Here is a 19,167-nt window from a genome sequence, read left to right on the forward strand (position 1 = left end):
AAAATATACACAACGTTTTTATTACTTTACCCATGGATTCCTCAAGACATTCACATGTAACTATGATGAAAATGTCTTTGTCTTTGTTTATTAATATTTGTACATTTGTTTTTTTTACAAAATAAAAAAAGGAACAAAAAGCTCTAATAAGATTTGCAAGGAACTAGAGAAGTAAAGCAAACAAACAGGCACTACAGTACTTTTTCGTTTATATGTACAAGACGTTTTTCCATTTACATGTTTTCTTTTAAAATGCACAGTACAAAAAGAAAAGAAAAAAAATCACTGACAAAAAACAAACATAAGTACAATTCTGTCCATCAGTATTGGATGCTCTAAAGTTTTTCTTGAAAATGTGCAGGGAAGGGTGGTGGCGCATGGAGAGGTCTCCCAAAACCCAAAAGACATTGTTATTGGAAGGCAGATCGGGGTGCAGATTGGCCTTGGGGAAGGATCACTCAATAACTTGTGACAACATATTTATATGGTAACAGTTACTGTACATGTTTTATACACTATGAAAAGTCTGTGCTAGGCAAAAAACAAAGCACAGTAAACAACCCCCACCAGTCTTGTGTACAAACATGCACGCAGTCACGTTAACAAACGTCCTCACTCCAAGCCAGCTCACATATATTTATATATATAATATATCTATATTTAGTAAAAAATAAACTTCACAACTCTACCAAATCCAGAGAATTGTTTCTTCCAACTTAAAAAGGACATAAAATATCGGTGAACCCAAAACAGCAATCAAGTAAATGAATAGTTTGAGAAGAGGGAGGTGTCTGATAAGCAGCCCCCATCCATCGCCACCATCCCACATTACTTCATTCCTCCCAATTAGTAAGAAAGAAAAAGAAAGTTGGGGGGGGGGGGGAATAGCGAGCACAACAATAACATAAAAGACCCATAAGGGGAAACACATTCTTTTTAGGAAATAATTCTGTTACGTAAGTAAAAGGGGGTCGGGTGCTGAATACGATACGATTTTCCCCGAATGCTCAAAAAGTGAGTCATCAAACTATTTGTACCCTTCCCAGTTCCATCCTGGCAGGGAAGGAGAAAGAGGCGAAGGAAGATGAGGTGGAAAGGGGGGGGGGGGGGGAGTCAGCAGGAGGAAACCTTCAATGAAGTCAGGAGATGGTGTCGGATGCTAGTTGGCCCCCCAGTTGTAGCTGTTATATGCTGACTTATTGATCTGAGACTTCTGTTGGATGGACGCGGTCTGATTGCGCTGGCCGCTGCCGCTCTGTGAAGCGAGGGTGAGGAAAGAGAAGTATTAAAAAAAATAAAAATAAAAAAAAAAAAAGGGAGGGACGATGAAAGACCTCACCTGTGCGTCCTGCTGGAGATGATGGTGGAGGATCTGCGAGTGGGGCTGTTGGTGCGGCGCCAGAATGTGCATGAAGGGGGCCGGGGCGTAGCCGGCTGCGGCCGGGGCATTGATTGGTCCGCCGCTGCCTAGCGCGGACGGGAGGCTGAAAGACGCCGTGGGAGTGGCGGCGTGGAAACCCTGCTTCTCAAATGACTGCTGGAAAGATGAAGAAAAAAAAAAAAAAAAAAAACACCCAGTTAACACGGCACAGTACTATTAAAGCGATTTTTCAGAGTACTTACCTGCGTCTTTGTGTAAACTGAACCCGAAATATCAGGTACCCCGGTGTTGCTCGAGGTCACGGACACTCCTAGAAAAGACAGAGATAAATTCATCGACTGGGAAGCAATTCATCGACGTGTTTGAGACCCGCTGCCGGCGAGCTACGTCATTTCCGGTCCGACTGGTTCGCTGTGGCACACGCTGACCCCTTGTATCGTCGACACGGGGGGGGGGGGGCGGCACTCACCGACTCCTGGCCCGCTGACAGAGTTGGCCGGTTTGTTTTGAGCGGCGGCGGCAGCAGCGGCGGCGGCGGCAGCGGCTGCAGCGGCGGCCACGGCATTACCGTAACCGCCCTTACAGAAATCCCCACTCCCTGAAGCCTGGCCCACATCCTCATAGCCTGCAACAATGGAGACACACAGCCGCAGCCCACAGCGTTAGACACAGCTAGACCTGCCTCAGAGAGCACTGGCAAACTAAGAGCAAAGCTAACAATAGTTTGCAAGTGCTTTGTGAGGGAGGGCCAAAGTGGGTGGGGGGGGGGGGGGGCAGGTTGTGTGTGCGGAAGGGGGGAAAGTAAGCTGGAGTGATGGCAGGAAGCAGCGGTAGCAGCGACACAAATAATAATAATGATAATAATAAGTTTATTTGATAGGAAGTGTGATATCGGTATGATGGCAGACTTAACTTTGGATGTGTGTCAAACAGAAGAAAAACAAATGAAACTTCACACCAAGAAGCCACCAGATGGCGCCAAATATGCTAGACCACAAATATGCAGTGGTCCCACTTGCCTTAACATACACAAAAGCCAGCTCAGCTTTTAATGTCTTATCAAGCAAGTTTGTATAACGTCTGCATCAAGGGCAATCGCTTCCGCAGCCAAGGCCAATAAGAGCAGCAAAACAAAACATCCACGTCAGCATTCCATTCTGTTTAGCTGTAGCGTTAGCCGCCCGTCACGTCATACAGCTCGAGACTTGCAGTCTCCATTCACGGTGGCTCACCAGTGCTGTATCCATGGGAACCATAGCCGCTGGCCTGTTGGAAGGGTGTGGCCGACGCGCCGACGTTCACTCCGTGCTGCTTTGACGAGGTAGGAGCCACCTGGAAGAACGCAGAAAGAAGCTATAATCCAGAGAGCAACTCGAGAAGTGCTCTGCCGTTGCGTTTGGGTCTCCAATCCTCACCGGGAAGACAGCGGGACCGTACTGGAAGGTGTTGGGCAGGCCCGGCATGCCGGTGTAGTAGGGCAGGCTGGTGTAGCTGTAGCCGGGTGGTAGCGCCGGGTTGAGGAATGGTTGCTGGGTCGAGTGATGAGTCTGATTCTGGTTCTGCTGCTGATTCTGCGCCAGCGTGGTAGTGGGAGCCGGCGAGGACGCGTCACCTCGACCGAACTTGGATAAATCGCCTTGAGAGGGGACAACCGCAACGGGGTGGTCTTTTCGGGGGTCCGATACAAATATGCTTCGAAATGATTGAAAGGAGGAAGTCTCACCAGAATACGGGTTATTTGTCAAGCTCGCCTCTCGACCGGTCAGTGCTGTTGTTTGAGTTGCAAAGGGAATGCTGTAATAATCCTGCGACAAAGGAAAGATGATTATGATGATGACAAAGGAAATGACGACTCATGGGGGAAAAAAAAAACTCTTCGCTCACCAGTGGGATTCTCGTCTGCAACATCTGCAGGTCGTCGTAGCCGTACACCTGAGTCTGAACACGATACGTCTCGTTATTACGCCACACGTGTAACGCTGTCGGGTTTACACACAGACTTGGCGTAACACTCACTGGGTAGGGATGCAGCAGTCCCGGCGCCATGATGTATGGATTGGGCAGCAGCGGGGGCACTCCGGGGGGCAAATTTGGAGGCGCTTTCCCTACATTTAACAGCAAATGTAGTTTGTGAGAGGGGTGGACGGGGGGAAATAAAGAACAGGTGCAGTTGTGTTGATGTCTGCCAGACCTGAGGGTGCTGCAGAGCTGCGCGATGACAAAGTCACTGAGGAGGGAGGAGCCGAGGCACCCGCCGATATGGAGATGGTGGCAGGAGATGAGGCCACACCATGCCCACCCATGGACGCCACATTGATGCCCATGGGCATATTGCTGACAGGGCCGAGGCCGGACTGAGCCGAGACCGGGGCGCCCAGTGAGACCTGCGCCGCGGCGGAAGTGAGAACGGACGACGACACGGATGAGACAGAAGGGAAGGAGGAGGAGGAATGGAGGCTGGAGTCGCCATCTACGTTGGGGTGCTGCGGAGGGAAGGTGATGACATTAGAGTGTGGCTGTGTAGGAATCTGACGGCTATCCTTCAAAGATGGCCTTGTGTGATACGGAGAGCTTACCAGTAAGCTCGAGTTGGCCGTTCGACCCGAAGATGGCGCGAGGCTGTTTTGTTGCGATGACAGCGCACTGTAACGAGACACTGGCGCTGAATCACGTGCGTTTTATCGACTGCTGCGGGACTTAGTCAACTCGCGGCTTCACCTGTTATGCTGAGGAGGCGGGACGCTGCTCGGCGGCGGCAGTTCTTCCACTTGACCCAGGGCACCGAGCGGCGCCTGGTTGGATGTCGTCAGCAGGGTGGCCGGACCTGAGCCGCCGTCCGTCAGGGGGCCCATGCCGGCGACCGCCATCGCCGGTGCCACGTTTGCGTCCGATGGTGGTTTGGGCGCTACTGCAGAACCCGCTGAAGCTATGGCACAATAATAAATGAGAGGAATTAAAATATACGATCCAGAGGAAATGAGAAAAGAAAAACGAAGCAGAGAATTAATGACGAGAAATATAAGAAAGCTATGAAAATAAATGAATCATGATGCTTGCCTTCCACAGATTGTCCCGCTTGTAGTGAACTGAAGCCATTCTGTAAAAACAACAGTGAAGGTGAGCTCAATGGTTTCTACGGAAACCGCCTACGGAGAAGTTGAATATTCGGAACGTCCGAACACGTCGCCTACCTTGGGCTGCATGTCCTTCTGCGGGGAGGAGGAGACGGAGGGAGGGTAACGCCGCGCCTGAGCTGCTCTCTGCTCGTACACGTCCATCTGGCTGGAGTTGGAAAGAGCTGCAGTTGACTCACTGCAGATTGACAAGTCCCGTTCACGCCTTGTGCCCTCGCTCCGCCCACCGTGCATTCCCCGCGTACGAACCTGTTTGGGGTGGAGTAGAGGCTATTCTGCATCGGGTTGACGGGCGCCGCGTTGGAGGAGACCGAATCGTACTCGGGCAGCGTCGGCTCCGAGCCGAACTGCAGCGCGCCGAACTGAAGGTTGAGGCCGGAGATGTCCGTGGAGCCGGGCATTTCCACCGCCATTGCCGGAATCTGAATAAAGACGAAATGTTTTTGAGAACTTGTCAGCTCCTGCGCGGACGCCACCATTTGAGGACGTTTCAAACACATTTGTTTACCTTTGTTGGTATGGATGTCCTCTTCTTCTGCGCCCTGAGTTTGTGCTGCTGGAGCGGGAGAGGGCTCGAGCCCTGCGCGTCCGAGGAACTTGGGGAAACCTGCTGAGCCAGCGGCGTGACCGACGCCATTTTGGGGAGGGAGGAGGCCGGCGGCGGCACGGAGTGCGGCGAGGACGTGGTTTGCGGCGGCAAGGAAGAAGCGGAGGAGGCTGAGCCGGGCAGAAAAACTTCCAACATGGATGACGTGGTGGTGGCCGTGGCCTGGAAGGGCGGGCGCTTCGCAAAGGGCGTGTGGATGGCCGACTCGGGCTGAGTCTTCATCTCTGTGCAGAGAAACAGGATTGGACTATGCTGATCATATACGATGAAGAAGACTCAAAAACAATTCCAGTCTGGGGGACATCTCACCATATTGTGCCCGTGAGTTGGCACTGTTGTCCCAGGATGGGGGGTTGGCATTCGGAACCCCAGTCTGGGGGTGCTGGGCGGCTAGCTGAGCCAGCGCCTGGGCGGTTTTATACCGCTCGAGGAACTGGGAGCCGGTGGTCCCGCCAGTACCTGCTTTCTGGTCCGCCACCTCCCCAAAGCTCTTGTTCAGCATGCTGACCTGCCACCAAAACAGTGCATCAGTAGCAACGTGTTGCCCGAGAAAAAGTCTTCATTGGCGCTCACCATGCTGTGCTGGGTGTAAGCGGCCCCAGAAGAGGTTTGGGAGATCGGAGGACCTTGCTTGGAGTTGCTGAAAACCAGCGACTGGGGCAAGGGGGGCGGCTGGGCGGCCTCCATGGGTTGGGGTTCCGTTTCAGACGAGGAGGACGGGGGAGTCTTCCCCAAGAGCACGGCAAGGTCAATCCTACAGAGGGGGGGGCAAAATCACAACTAATTGGGCTTGGTGCCATTTATACAAAGCAGCTACTTTACAATAAAGGAAGAAAAAACGATGACGTCATGTACAACGAGGCGCTTTGGTCCCACCTCTGTCCTTTGGTGATGGTGACATTCTCTTGCGGTGGTGGAATGGTCGCCACGCTAGAAGCTGTGAATATCTTGGTCTCGGACAACTGCCAGGTAGGAAAATAAAACGAGAAATTATTGACATCAATATAGACAGGAGTTCCTTGGAACACCCAAAAAAAAAAAAAGTTGAAGTACTCACATCCTCATTCCAGTCCTCAGTGCCCCATTCTTCTGTGGGTGTCCTCCAAGCACCTGTGAGAGGGGCAAAAACCTCGTCAACACCAGCGCCAAGCACGACAAATCATCAATAAAGCTCCCTTGTGAAAATACCTGGTACAGAGTCAAACTTGGCCGGGTAAGTCATTCCCTCTCCCGGAGGGTATTCCAATCCTGGAAAGAGGAGTTTTCAATTCGACCGTCAGACCAAATGTACAACATGACAACTCTGGATTTTTGAGATGCACTCACGTGCGCCTTCTTCCGTCTCCATCCCACCCGTGTTGTTCCAGGTGCTTCCTCCGCCATAGTTTTCGTCCGTCTGACTCGTTTCGGCGTAGTCGGCGGGGTTGAAGGTTCTGGATTTTTAAGAAAAGTGCAGTTCAAGTGAAAATGTCACATATATATGCGGGAACTTATAAATAGAACAAAGTAATGTTCACATAGCTTGAGCAAAGAGTTAATCTTTTGACTTCCTACTAAATGATACGCCTGTTGAAACAACTTTATCAGCAAATATGCTCGGCACCTCCCCCAATGCCACCAGTGCAAAGGTCAGGGCATCAGGTTGGGAGCTGTGGAGTCATTTCCGAGGAATGTTGTAGGAGTCAGAGACGGTGGTGAAATGGAAGAATCATATTTCATTAACTTTCCTTTGAAGCGTTCAAGGACAACCGCAGAGTCTTTTTCTATTAACTGCACGACATGAATGGGCTGATCATTTTCGGTTTGAAGAATCTGAAGCGCTCGATGAGAAACTGTCTTAGAGACTCAAACGACTTGGCACCGTTTCGTTCCACAGGCTGAACCACGTCCACTTCTGCTGTGGATTAACACTAAACAATAGATCCAGGGTACTACGCTCCTGTGGTCATGGCAACAGCGGAACAAAGCCGCCCCCCCGCCTCCCGGTTGTCTAAGGACTTACCCCATGCCCTGTGCAGAGAAGCGCCCTCCTCGCCGCCCTGATGCTCCTAGAGCGAAGCGAAGCCAAAGCAAAACTTGAGATTGTTCACGCGACGAACGTCATGACAACGGCCGGCAACTCACCGAGCGTCCCTCTTCCTCGCCCGCGCGCCCTGCGGCCTCGCTCGGCGCCCCTGCCCACCACTGCCGCCTTGCCTACGTCCAAGCCGTTCTCTTGACCTCGAACTGGAGTCAAGGAGGAGGAATCAGACAATAAAACAACAGCTGTTCCAAATACAAACTACAACATAAACAGGCGTACACTCTCGCCCTCTGAGGGAACCACCGCGGCCCCTGCGAGGAGCTCCCCCTCGCCGACGTGCTGCATCCTTCTCTACTTTCTCCCGGTTCTCTTTGCCGTCCTCTCCGATCTCAAGGTGGCTAGGCTCCTTCTGGCCTGACATGCCTTTCTTCTTCCCCACCATCTCCCACGAGTCCTGAGATTAAAATAAAATAATAATAATAATAAATCACAACAGCGCCATGCAAACAGAATGTTGAAAGACAAGGAGACAGTTGAAAGACTTACAGTGTCTGGGCTGCCCTCCAGTAGAACATTAATGGCTCTGTTGACATCACCGTTGCAGTCATGCAATGCGATCATAGACTCGTCCTGGTCCTTGCCCGTGATGTCAATCAGCTGAAAAAGCAAAACACTGCTTCATTTCCCCTTTCAATGACAGATGAGGGGGGGGGGGCATCATATTGAAAACAGCCCGGAAGAAAATCTTAAAAAGGACAACGGAAAAAAAAAGCGCTCGTCACCTGTTTGACCTTCTCCTCAAAGTCTGCATCATTGTGGTCTGAAATCATCTGCGCAAGTCTGATCTGCTCCGCTGTGGCCTGTTGCCAGAGGACACGAGCACATTCATCACAATGAGCTTCAGGTGACGACGACAATCTGGCCAAAATCAAAGTCACTCCAGTCTTAGAAAGTGGAAAATAACTTGGAACAAAAGTTTACCTGAGGTCTTTGCTTGTGCTGTGTCTGGCCCTGCGTCTGGCCTTGCTGTGTCTGTTCCCAGCTGCCCCGGGCCCGGTTTCCGCCCACGGACGTCATGATTTACAGTATATACAAACAAGTTATTTACAACAAATCACACCTGAGGAGAGAAAGAGATACGAGTGACTTTATCACATACTTCAAATAACACAAAGCCAATTCTTGTGGGAAACAAGATAAGGCTCCAAGGTACAAGTGCGCAACGACCCGTTTACAAGTCAAAACATCACTGTCCTAAAATGAAAGTAACCTCAGTGGGGCAATTGTGTGAAGTAGTAGCTGGATCACAATGCATTGGCGAGAACACTTTAGGGGTTAGGTTTAGGTAAAACTGCCAAAGGGGGGTCAACATGAATGCGTTTTTTGTTATGCTGTCAACCTCGTTATCGAAAACGACTGCTTAATCTTGCACACGTTACGTAAAAAGCTCGGCTTGGACTGACACAGAAACAAGAAAACAAGCCTGACGCTGAGCCATGTCCATCTTATCAAACAAGTCATATTAACAATAGAAAAAATAGCTAATAAAATATGGAATAGGTGACGGAGAAGGGGGGTGAATATGATCAAGCTTTGAAGTCTCGGTGGGCTTCCGCCTCGAGCGGCTACACCTCATGGCGACGAGGCTAACTTTTAGCACGGGGCTAACGGTAGCTCGCGAGTGTCGATTCAATACACGCAAACCAATCAATGATCAATATGTGTCTTACTGTCGTAAAAGCTACTTTGCCAACTACATGAATTCGATTAACTAGGTCACCGTGTTAGACTTGACTGACCCCCCGAAAAGACGTCATTTCCCCACTAGTTGGATGCTAACTACTTAGCTACGCTAGGTTCAACTAACTGGACGTGGCTAAAGGCTAACTAGTTAGCTGGCATTGATAATAAAGACCAGAATTCCACAATATTGAAAGGGCGTTCTTTACGTGAAAACAGCATTAAAGAGGTTTCAATTTAAAAGATTAAAATCTCGTTCCCGTTCCTCTAAAAGAGACAAGAAACGCCACCCTACTGACCAGGAACCCGGCCGGCTTCAGACTAGACAAGACACCGGCCGATAAATAGTCTCGTTCCCGAACCTTGCTAGGTTCTATTTCTTCACGATAAGGACAATGGCCTCCAACTTGCACTTGTAGAAAAATGGTCACACAAAAAGTTGGGATTTTTTTCCCCCCCTCTCTCCTTATAACACGTAACAACCACCGACGTTTACCTGTTTCTCTTCCACTCTGACACCACGGAGAGCTGTGTCATGTGGTCTGCTGCTTCACAGTGCTTGGAGGAAGCTGGACCAACAAACATGTGATCACTAACTAATAAAGCTTTATTTTGGGCATATTTTTTTTCACCCCTAGCCGGTGACATATCATTGCGACTGATGCGCATCAAAGATAACATGCGCCGGCGAATGTTGGTACGAATGTCGTTTAACAAAAAAACAATTTTTGATAAATAAAAAGACTGCATGGACTTAAGCATTGGTGGAAACTTTGCTTTTCACACATAAAACCCAGAAAAAATGCGTAATGTACATATGTTGTCGAGTATAATGTACAGTTTATTAATACAACATAAGTACACAGCGCTCAAACCGTAATATACAATATAAGCTAAATCAATAACAAGTTTCCGAGTTTTTTTTTTTTTACTATACTTACGGTAATTATGAGGCGACCAACGCCAGTCGGGTTTAGCTAACTAGCTTAGCCGAAAAGCGAGCCAGCGTTAGCCGCGTAGCTCGACTAAATCTACCAAAGATGTCACGCAATCATTTCGTGGGTATTGATAATGTTATCAAAAAATTTAATTAGAAAATAGCTTCAGTTTTATGCATTAGGAGAAGACATTGGCTTCGAAGGTAGCGACATGCTAACTAGCGAGCTAATGTAGCTCACTTGTAAACAAAGGATATCAAAACATTTCTAAACACTTCGGTGCCAATATGGCAGACTCACCGCCACTATCAGGTGTTAATGTTGTTCTGGTGATGGCGTACGGCAGCTTGGTGAGTTAAATAGACAGTTTACGCATTTATTCTGTGTTTATTCTAACATTATATGTTGACAGGTCTTCGTGCTGCTCTTCATCTTCGTCAAAAGGCAAATTATGCGTTTTGCCATGAGATCCCGTCGCGGCCCACATGCACCCATCGGCCACAATGCTCCAAAGGTTAAAAAAACAAAAAACAAAACAATGACATTATGTGTAATTTTCAATATTTTTTGGAGGCATTTGTTGTGTTTCTAACAGGTACTACGAGAGCAGATCGACTCCCGTTTATCTAAAGTTCACGAGATCCGGTTCGAACCTCGTCTCCTTCCCGAAAATGATGCCAGGCTCAGGCGTGGATCACAGCTCAGTGAGTTTCTGTCACCTCTCGCATGCATTTTGTAAGAAGCATCAGGGTAAATCACTTCTATCTTGCAGGTTGTTATAACTACCTGTACAGGATGAAAGCCCTGGACGCCATTCGGGACTCAGGTGAGAGGCAAATAAATAACCTTCACGCTTCCTTTTTATCATCATGAATTTCCTCATCGTCAGGCATCCCTCTGGAGGAGATGTGCAGTAGCCCTAGCGCCTTCACAGGCCGAAGTTTCCGGAGCTGGTTGCTGGAGCTACGAAACTCACACTCGCTAATCAAGAGTAGCCACGGCGCTCTCATCGACCGTCTGCTTGAAGGCTACGACAGCGCCCGTCACGGCACCGGGGTGCGGACTCCCAACACGGTGGCATACATTTAAGGCTGCATATCTCAATCTTTATCACCTTCTAGGTATTCGGAGAAGCAGAGTTTCTAGAATACCAGCGGGCACTCAACGAATTAGCAGACGTGTGAGTATTACTCACGTTTAACTCCATGAGGCAAAGAAAGAACCATCTCGTGTTTTGATGACAGTGTGAAGGCGTACTGGAGCAACAGCAATGTGGAGCAGCAGCATCAGTCCGCGGCCAAGGACCTGACGGGTTCTCCGGCCCGCAACGCTCCGTCCACCATCCAGGTGACCTACCTGCCGTCGACCGGCCCACGCAGCAAGAGGCCCAAACACTTCTTGGAGCTGAAGAGTTTCAAAGACAACTACAATACGCTGGAGAGCACTTTGTGACTGAATTGTGTGTGTGTGTAGAAGCACATTTGGACATCGTTTATTTGTTGTTGTGACATTTTTGTAAATATAATTTATTGCTGTGTCACCTCCGATTAAAATTCTGCGTCATGTACAAATGAATTTCAGTTTCTTCAATGAATTCAAAAATCAGTCATCAATGTTGTCTTTCGTCCACTAGATGGCACTGCTACGCTGTTGTAGTTTTTTTCTCTATTGACAAAGTCAATTACTGTCATTACAACAAGATCATTTCACTGAAAAATGTGACTGAAATCGCAGGATTCTGATTTAAAAAAAAAAAAAAAGATAATTAAAAGAAAAAAAACTCTCAGGATTGTGTTATTTTCATATAATTTTTGTTTTGGTTACAATGTGTCTCCCAAAATCTTCCTTGAAATTCAGTCGCATGTCTGTCAGTTCAGACATGTTTACATCCAATTTATTTACGGATTTAGTACACAAACGTGAATGCGCTTTAGTGTTTATCTACATTCCAAATTTACATTCAGAAGCACTCGTGACTCTGGATTACACTATGCAGTCGTTAAACGTGCACATGATTCAATGTGGGGGGGGGGGGGCGCGATTATGAGCAGATGCAAAGCACTCTTTAAATAACATATTTACACTTTTGTGATTGCGCGATTTACGACTTGATCTCGATGACTTTGATGAAGGGGAGGGACTTGTTGTTGGCTGTCGACGGCGTCAGAGGTTTGCTGAGATAAAAATAAAACATCGTTGGACATTTCAAATGATTTCTTGATGATTATCACAATGAGCCAACGGGAAGCGTAGCTCACCTGTAGATGATGACCGGCTTGTTCTCGGCGCTCTTGAGTGGCGGGGGGTCACGGCCCGCCAAGAAATGCTCCATGTGGTCGTGCAACTCTCGGTTCTGTTTTTTTTTTTTTTAGAAAAGTGCACAAAGAATCTAAGGAGTGTAGCATAAAAAAGTAAAATAAAGTAAAAGCAAAGTAACATAATCCCCCGTTTACTGAGTGGAAGAATTTTTTTTAAACTTTAAAATTGTATGACTTTGGGAAGTGGTCTGACCTCGGCTTCCAGGAAGGCCACTTTCTCCTCCAGATCCCCGATGACCCGATCTCGTTCTTGGAGGACGGTACGCGAGTTCTGCAGCTGTACACACGTGCGTACAAAAGAGTCAGGCTAATTTTACCACGGCTAATTAAGGAGTTTGGTTTCAGTTGCTTGATGTTCTTCTAGCGAATGTAATTTCCTCACTAATGACTTCCTGAGTATTTGAAATGTGTGTACCTGTTCAATCATGTGTCGCACTTTCCTTTGTTGACTTTTCAGCATGTCGTCCAAGTGGTGGATCTTCTCCTTCAAAATGGCCACCTCCGTTTCCAACTGACCACGTCTGAAAACACAAACATAACATTGTCGCTACGACACAAACACACGCGCGCACACAGACTTGGTTTCGTTACCTGTCTTCTTTCTCCTTTCCTTCACCGCTGTCCGCCTGGAGCCGCTGTAGCTCGGCCTCGCCGGCGGCCATTTTGTCCCGCAGGACCCTGCTCTCGACCTCCATGTTCCCCTGCAGCCTCTGTAACTCCTCCACCCGCCGACCTCGCTCCGCCGAGTCCGTCTCCGCCCGCTGGAGACGCTCCGACTGTTCCTCCAGACGGGCCCGTTGCTCCTTTGACTCCATCTGTCCAAGAAGGAGACTCCATTTTTTTTATAACTTCTACTCTTGGCACATCTAGAAATGCAATTGAATTTGAATAATCCGCCGCACACACCAGCAGCCGCTCTCTCTCCTCCCGATGCCAACTTTCCATATCTTTCATCTGGGCGTAGAGGCGCTTGGTTTCTTCCCTCAGATATTGCACGTGATTATCATCACTCTCCTGAGAATGCAGTGATAAGAAGCAGGGCATTTTCATTTGGATCTTCTGTGGTGCATCTGATTGTGAGTCACAAATTCTCCGTTAGTATATTTCAGAAGGGGCCAGTGCCTCCCCGCCCCCCCTCGCCTAGCTCCGGCAGTGTTAATGAGCCGGAAAGACGATTGCGTGTGCCAGCTAGAAACATCCGTATAAGCGGATCTTCTTTAAATGTGCTTTATTGATTTTTCTTTTTAAAAGGAAAGTAAGCATAACACACACACACACACACACACACACACACACACACACACACACACACACACACACACACACACACACACACACACACACACACACACACACGAGCACTATAAATGTTGAAGTACTTACATCATGGTTAATGTAGTTGTAAATGTTTCCATTGGCGACGTTGGGCATGTGGTTGACTGTGTAGCCATTAGTGGGATACTGAAAAAGAAAATAAACATTTGAATCATCATGCCTTGTTTCATTCACCTTTGATTCATTAAAAAAAAAAAAAAGATTGTTGTTTCGACTTACTTTCTTGTTGTTACCATTTTGTCTCGCCGCCATCTGCTCTCTGAGGGTCTTCAGACAATATCTCACCTGAAAGTTGAGCAAATATGAAACACGTCGTACATGAATCATTCCTTCGCCCTCACTCTCACCTCTTGAATCTGCGACACCTCGTCCGTCAACATCTTGACGCTGTACTCCGTCTCGGGTCCGCCGTCTAGGTACACCTACGCCGCACGCCGCCGTTAAATCCACACCATGTGCCACGACGATTGTTAAAAAAAAAAAAACTGCTCACGTACCTTGATGACTTGCACACTTTCCTCCGCGAGAGCTTCCAGCCGAGGACTTGCGACCCGCTCGTCGGGATTCCTTGGCGGCACCGATGCGACGCCGCTGTCCTGCGTGGCAGATGTGGACGATAAGTGGACACCAGAGGAAAGGAAAAAGGCAAAGGAGGGGCGGAGCTTAAAAAGCCACACGTGATTTGCCCTAAAGCTGAAGATGTGTGACGGCCAAACAGCGGTTGCCTGGCAACCCATAATAAGGGCACGTTTGGACCCCTGGGGGCAACGTCACGAGTCACTGGAGGAGTAAAAACAATCGGGCCACCCAAGCCTTCACAACAACAACACACTGTTTGCCATGGCAATAAGAATAATACAAATAGTCAGTTGGATAGTTTGGAAGACATTCTCAAGTCACGCGATCATTTCAAAGCGTCAATTTGTTTGGGTTATTTTTTTGTGACGCAAATGTCCAAATAATCATCACATTTGATTTATTATTAACATCCTTAATATATTTACACACTTCATATTGGGATATTGAAGGTCCTTTTGGGGGAACACCCATTCAGTCAAAAAACTGACTTAAGACCGGCTTTTCGCTTGACTGAGCAAAGGACACTCTAATTTTTTGGGGTGTTGGCTCCAGAAATAATGATGTGGTATTTATTCCCAAAGTAACACAAAGCAAAATGTTCTTGCTGTTGGGTTTGCACTGCAGTGCTGCATTGTTTGTGGTCACAACACATTTCCAAAAACAAAATAAAGTAGGGTGTCACCATTTTCGCAAGTATTTTTACAGGTTTAGCAGCCAGGTGTGAAGCAGTTCATAAACTTCAACCGGGGGTCTTAAGTTACGTAACTTGAGTGGAAACGATGGAAAAAGCAGAAAGTTTCGCACCACGCTGCCGCACATTAAATATCCGTCAATGACACATTCCCAGCATGTCGCGTTAGGTTGTTAAATTGAAATGTGAGCGTTGCAAAGTTCAGCGCTAGGCTAAGCGTAATTAGCCGTGAAAAAGGTTGACAGAGAGCACAATGGGAAGAAAATTAACAACTTCTTAATTTGTTAGATAACAAACAGTGGCTCAAATTGTGCGAAAATACCAAGCAAATTTATTTGTTCTTTGGCTTTTCGAGGCACGTGGAGAGGCCGGTGTTAGCTTCTAGCGCTAGCAAGCCGCGACGACCGACTAGCTTGGTCAATTGATATAAATCAGTTGATATTTTTTTTATTTTACTCCTACAAAAACTTGACCTATTCTGAGGCCTTTTTTGTTTCTTGACAAGAATCATGATTGATGTGCGAGCTAAATTGCCTTCAGGTCAATAAGGTAATGTTCTCCAACAGAACACAACGTTCCATTCCAGGCGGGAAATTCATTGAATCATGCCGCCGAAGAAGCAGCATACCATCGGGAAGCTTCGGGTTAGCAGTCATGTTAACTATTTGGGTTTGAGTGACAGTAAAATGAAATCTGCGAAAACCATCAACGAGAGAAAGCCCGGCGGCGAAAGTTCTACCACACCTCGTTGAGAAGATTTTTTTTTTTTTTTTTTTTCAAATACAATTGCAGCCTTTTTTTACTGAGAATATTACAACATATTTTTCATAAAACAAAAGCTGCTTTCACTGAGCGCAAACAAAGCTAAAGACAATCGACAATATGCTAAAATTAGGGGCGGAGGTTAATGCAGTTAGCAAAACTTTAGGCGTGCTCATATAATGTGAACTGACATGACTCGTTCTGAGACTACTGCGTCAGTAAAAGCGCCAAACAGGAACCAATTTTGTTTTCTGACAGGGGGCGGATTGACACGCGAGACGCGCAAAGCTAAAAACAACAACCAACAAGTTGTGAAGGAAGTGTGGTTTTTAACATGGCCGCTGCAAATATGGCGCCGAGGTTCACGGGCCATACATCAACATATGTGACAACATCGCAGCAACAGGGTTCGCGCCAACACGTGAATTCCAATTCTTAGTGCAGACTAAATCGCAGAGCATCGTGACATTACTATAACAATCAAAAAAATTAAGCTAGCCGCTTCCCAACTCGACAGTCCAGTCGGCGATTGATTGACACGTCACACACACCTACTAAAATCTAGATTTTAAATTTGCTGGCAAAATGTCATCGAAGATTATTTACATAACTCACAAGAGGTTAAGGATATTCGGCCCTGAGTTGACATTTCAGGACAAACCTAAAATGCAAATCGTAATAGGTCAATTGAATTTGACTACTCAAATTGTTTGCACATTTGCAATAAGATGCAAAAGGATTCATTCAAATGATCATAATTCAGCAATTACATTTTTTTCAGAGTCAAAAACAACCAAAATTGCTTTAAACTAAGAACATTTTGAAAGCAGAAGCTCAAGAATTGACAAACGCGGTTGCTATATTCACCAAAGATTTGATCTTCCACCCAAAGAATCTCTTTACTATTTCCACTATCAACATCTCTCAGCATTCACATGCAGTTCATGACTCGCAGGTTGCGAGAAAATAAACAATTCTCTTGGGGTCATATCTACCTCCTCAAAGACGAACACAACGGTGGTCTTCTTAACATCGACCAGGGAAGCTGCGATCCAGACAGCCGGCGTAGTGTGTGTGATAATTTGTGTGTGTGTGTGTGTGTGTGTGTGAGTCAGGGCGTGGGAAGTCTGCTTCCCTTAAACGTCTGGGCGAGGCTCACCAGCCAGCTGCCAACCCTGTTTTGTCACCAGATTGTTCCATGCTTTCATCTAGAGCCGGTTGCAACAGCACCCCCTGTTGGGCTACATTTAACGTTAGCCGCTTAAACTATATTCATCTTTCTTCTTATGATAGGGATTATTATTCGATTATTCATCGAGTAGCCAGGTGACAGGGGTGGCAACGTTGTGAGGAATGTGTTATGTAAAATAGATTAATGAGGTGTCTTTATGTAAGACACACACAGAGTGTGCATTGTCAACACACAACTGTGTAAACAAAGTCAATGCCAAGCGCTGCACTGGCATGTAACTATTTTTATAGGATTCTTTGTCCAACAAGCAAGCCATTCCAGTTTTCAAACGACTTTCCTTCCATTGAAAATAATAACTACACAATAGGTTTTTATTGACACAACTTTCTGTTTTATCTATGGTTGTCATCACCTTTTTTTTTTTTTAAATGCTACTATTCACATTTGATTGCTAGGCTAGCATTTTCACCGCTAAAATATTTTAACCTTAAATGACCGACACAAGGACATTCAAGTCTTTGTTGACACAACACAACAACTCCAAAACGTTCCTCACGCAAGACGCACACCTTAAAAAATGTAGGCGATAAAGCCAGAGGGAGTTTTCCTCGAATGTTTTATCCTCGCCGCAAATTTCTTTGTAACATGACTGTATTTGTACAGGCTTGACAGTTTGACATTTTCAAGTTGTTCTTTCATGCCCGCAGTCAGCAAAACGCATATTCATCTAATGGCTTAAGGCAACAAAAACACTGTTGAACAATGTTGAGGTTCTTAAGAAAAACGTCAGTGTCAACTAAGAACATAATGAAATCTCTAAAGGCCCCTGTGTGAACAATGGCAAAAGTAATTGCGGTTACGGATGGTATGTTTAAAGAGGAAAACACAATAGACGGCTTTTTTTTTTCTTTTTAATATAGAGAATATTCAAGGGAACACAGACATGCCCCAAAACGAGTCGTGAAAACGTGACTCATCCTAATGATGCAAAACTGCTTTGAGACTGATGCAATTTCTATCTGAAAAAGGTTAGGGTCCACGGCTGCAGGTTAAGTTGCAAAGTACACGACAGGACTTACAGTAAGACATGGTCCCTTGGTTAATATCAAACCAAGCCGTGTGACACACACTGACATGATCAAGCTACATGTGCAAAAGGTCTATTGATAGTTCTAAAAAAAACACATTAAAAAACATTGTAAGTATTTACATGGTGACTGGCTAATAATTATTTTTTTCTTAATAGTTTAATATTTTGCACACTTTTTTTCCAATATTTTTTGTATTATTATATTACTTAGATTTCCATTTGTGTGAAATGTCTATAGCTAAGTTTTTTATTTTATTTTATTATTTATTCCCTCTTATTTTAGTATTTTTTTAAAAGACACTATTTCTTCCAATATTTGTGAATTTAAATAGTTGAAAAAGTATTAAAAAAAAAAAAGAAAATAAAAATAGAAAAAAAGATTAACTTGAATCACAACAGTGTTAACAGTATTAAAAACATTACAAGTCTATTTATTTTTGTAATTGGCAGGTTTTCCTTCTGACGTCGCACTAACGGACAAATTCATGCTGTCGCAATAACTTGGGGTAACTAACTAAGCTGGCTCGTTAGTTGAATAAGCAGGTTAGCATAGCTTAGTTACTCACGGTGGTCCTCGGCCGGTGTCCGTCGTCCGTCTTCCCCTCTGCCATCTTGCCATGCAGCGTAAAAACCGACGCATAAAGTGTGCATGAGTGTGCAGGCTCATGCACACTGACGTGAACGTGGCGCGTGTGCAAGTTCACAAGTCGAACCTTGCAGGCGTTCCTCTTCCGCAAACCTTGCGTCACGTTGCCCTGGCAACCAAACTTTACACCACTTAACTCCATTCTAGTTTGTTTGTGCTTTTCATCTTTATGCGGTTATGATTTATTTCCTATTAAAGTCGGCTGTTAATTCAATGGAAAGTGGTTGTTAGGTCACGGAAGACAGTAAAACATATGCAAACTTGTCAAAGGTGTGGTTTCAAATTGCAGGCCGTGGCGTATTCCTAAAAAGTATTAGTGGTACATAACATAACGTAAATTTACTGTAATATATATTTGACATGTTTGGCTACAGTATTCAAAATTGTTACGTGCCTGTAAGAGGGATTTTGGCTATACGTGTAGCAATAGCGCCCTCCTGTGGTTTGAGTGTAAAAAATCACAGAATTACGTTACGGTTGTTGTATTTTGTTTTAGTATATTTATTTAAATCTAGTACAGTATTTTTTACAAGTACAATTCATGTGTGTACTTTAACTTTGCTAAGTAGAGTTCATATGTGTACTTTGTTAGTTTTTGAAATCTAGTTAATCTAAAAATGTGACGTGCACAAAACAGCGATTTTGTGCTATATGTGTAACAAGAGCGCCCTCCTGTGGTTTGGGTGAATAATCACTGAATTAAATGTTCACTGTGGATGTTACAGTTGCTC

At 45.9% G+C, this 19,167-nt stretch overlaps 3 protein-coding genes across 4 annotated transcripts; 1 reads left to right on the forward strand and 2 right to left on the reverse strand.

Moving 5' to 3' along the window:
- Positions 1 to 4: 4 nt before the first annotated feature.
- ubap2l (ubiquitin associated protein 2-like) lies at positions 5 to 10,274 on the reverse strand. Its single transcript, XM_085900997.1, has 30 exons — positions 10,124 to 10,274; positions 9,382 to 9,454; positions 8,127 to 8,265; positions 7,928 to 8,005; positions 7,692 to 7,802; positions 7,425 to 7,599; positions 7,247 to 7,348; positions 7,125 to 7,170; positions 6,449 to 6,555; positions 6,311 to 6,370; positions 6,180 to 6,232; positions 5,999 to 6,084; positions 5,696 to 5,876; positions 5,432 to 5,630; positions 5,024 to 5,346; positions 4,765 to 4,937; positions 4,573 to 4,693; positions 4,439 to 4,478; positions 4,100 to 4,307; positions 3,958 to 4,024; positions 3,573 to 3,864; positions 3,398 to 3,486; positions 3,266 to 3,319; positions 3,105 to 3,186; positions 2,797 to 3,017; positions 2,614 to 2,713; positions 1,851 to 2,006; positions 1,624 to 1,691; positions 1,340 to 1,537; positions 5 to 1,255 (listed from the first exon to the last, which is right to left on the reverse strand). Exons 3-30 carry the CDS (start codon positions 8,220 to 8,222, stop codon positions 1,160 to 1,162), a joined length of 3,582 nt encoding a protein of 1,193 aa, XP_085757123.1. The 5' UTR covers positions 8,223 to 8,265; positions 9,382 to 9,454; positions 10,124 to 10,274; the 3' UTR covers positions 5 to 1,159.
- On the forward strand, positions 9,322 to 11,611 carry LOC147041071 (lipid transport auxiliary protein 1-like). 2 transcript variants are annotated; one of them, XM_085901006.1, is made up of 7 exons: positions 9,322 to 9,470; positions 10,236 to 10,337; positions 10,419 to 10,527; positions 10,596 to 10,649; positions 10,713 to 10,879; positions 10,945 to 11,003; positions 11,068 to 11,611. In XM_085901006.1, the coding sequence occupies exons 2-7, from the start codon at positions 10,275 to 10,277 to the stop codon at positions 11,273 to 11,275; spliced, it is 660 nt and encodes a 219-aa protein (XP_085757132.1). In that variant the 5' UTR covers positions 9,322 to 9,470; positions 10,236 to 10,274; the 3' UTR covers positions 11,276 to 11,611. The 2 variants fall into 2 exon arrangements, with proteins under 2 accessions (XP_085757132.1, XP_085757131.1); XM_085901005.1 differs by lacking the exon at positions 9,322 to 9,470 and adding an exon at positions 9,590 to 10,173.
- Positions 11,313 to 18,489, reverse strand: tuft1b (tuftelin 1b). Its single transcript, XM_085901001.1, has 11 exons — positions 18,357 to 18,489; positions 13,974 to 14,072; positions 13,824 to 13,898; positions 13,696 to 13,761; positions 13,525 to 13,602; positions 13,048 to 13,155; positions 12,733 to 12,956; positions 12,557 to 12,662; positions 12,335 to 12,418; positions 12,082 to 12,176; positions 11,313 to 11,997 (listed from the first exon to the last, which is right to left on the reverse strand). The coding sequence occupies exons 1-11, from the start codon at positions 18,399 to 18,401 to the stop codon at positions 11,925 to 11,927; spliced, it is 1,053 nt and encodes a 350-aa protein (XP_085757127.1). The 5' UTR covers positions 18,402 to 18,489; the 3' UTR covers positions 11,313 to 11,924.
- Between the last annotated feature and the right edge of the window lie 678 nt (positions 18,490 to 19,167).

Source organism: Syngnathus leptorhynchus, chromosome 20, assembly GCF_054491065.1.
Source record: "Syngnathus leptorhynchus isolate UIUO chromosome 20, UIUO_Slep, whole genome shotgun sequence".
NCBI classification, from domain to species: Eukaryota; Metazoa; Chordata; class Actinopteri; order Syngnathiformes; family Syngnathidae; genus Syngnathus; species Syngnathus leptorhynchus.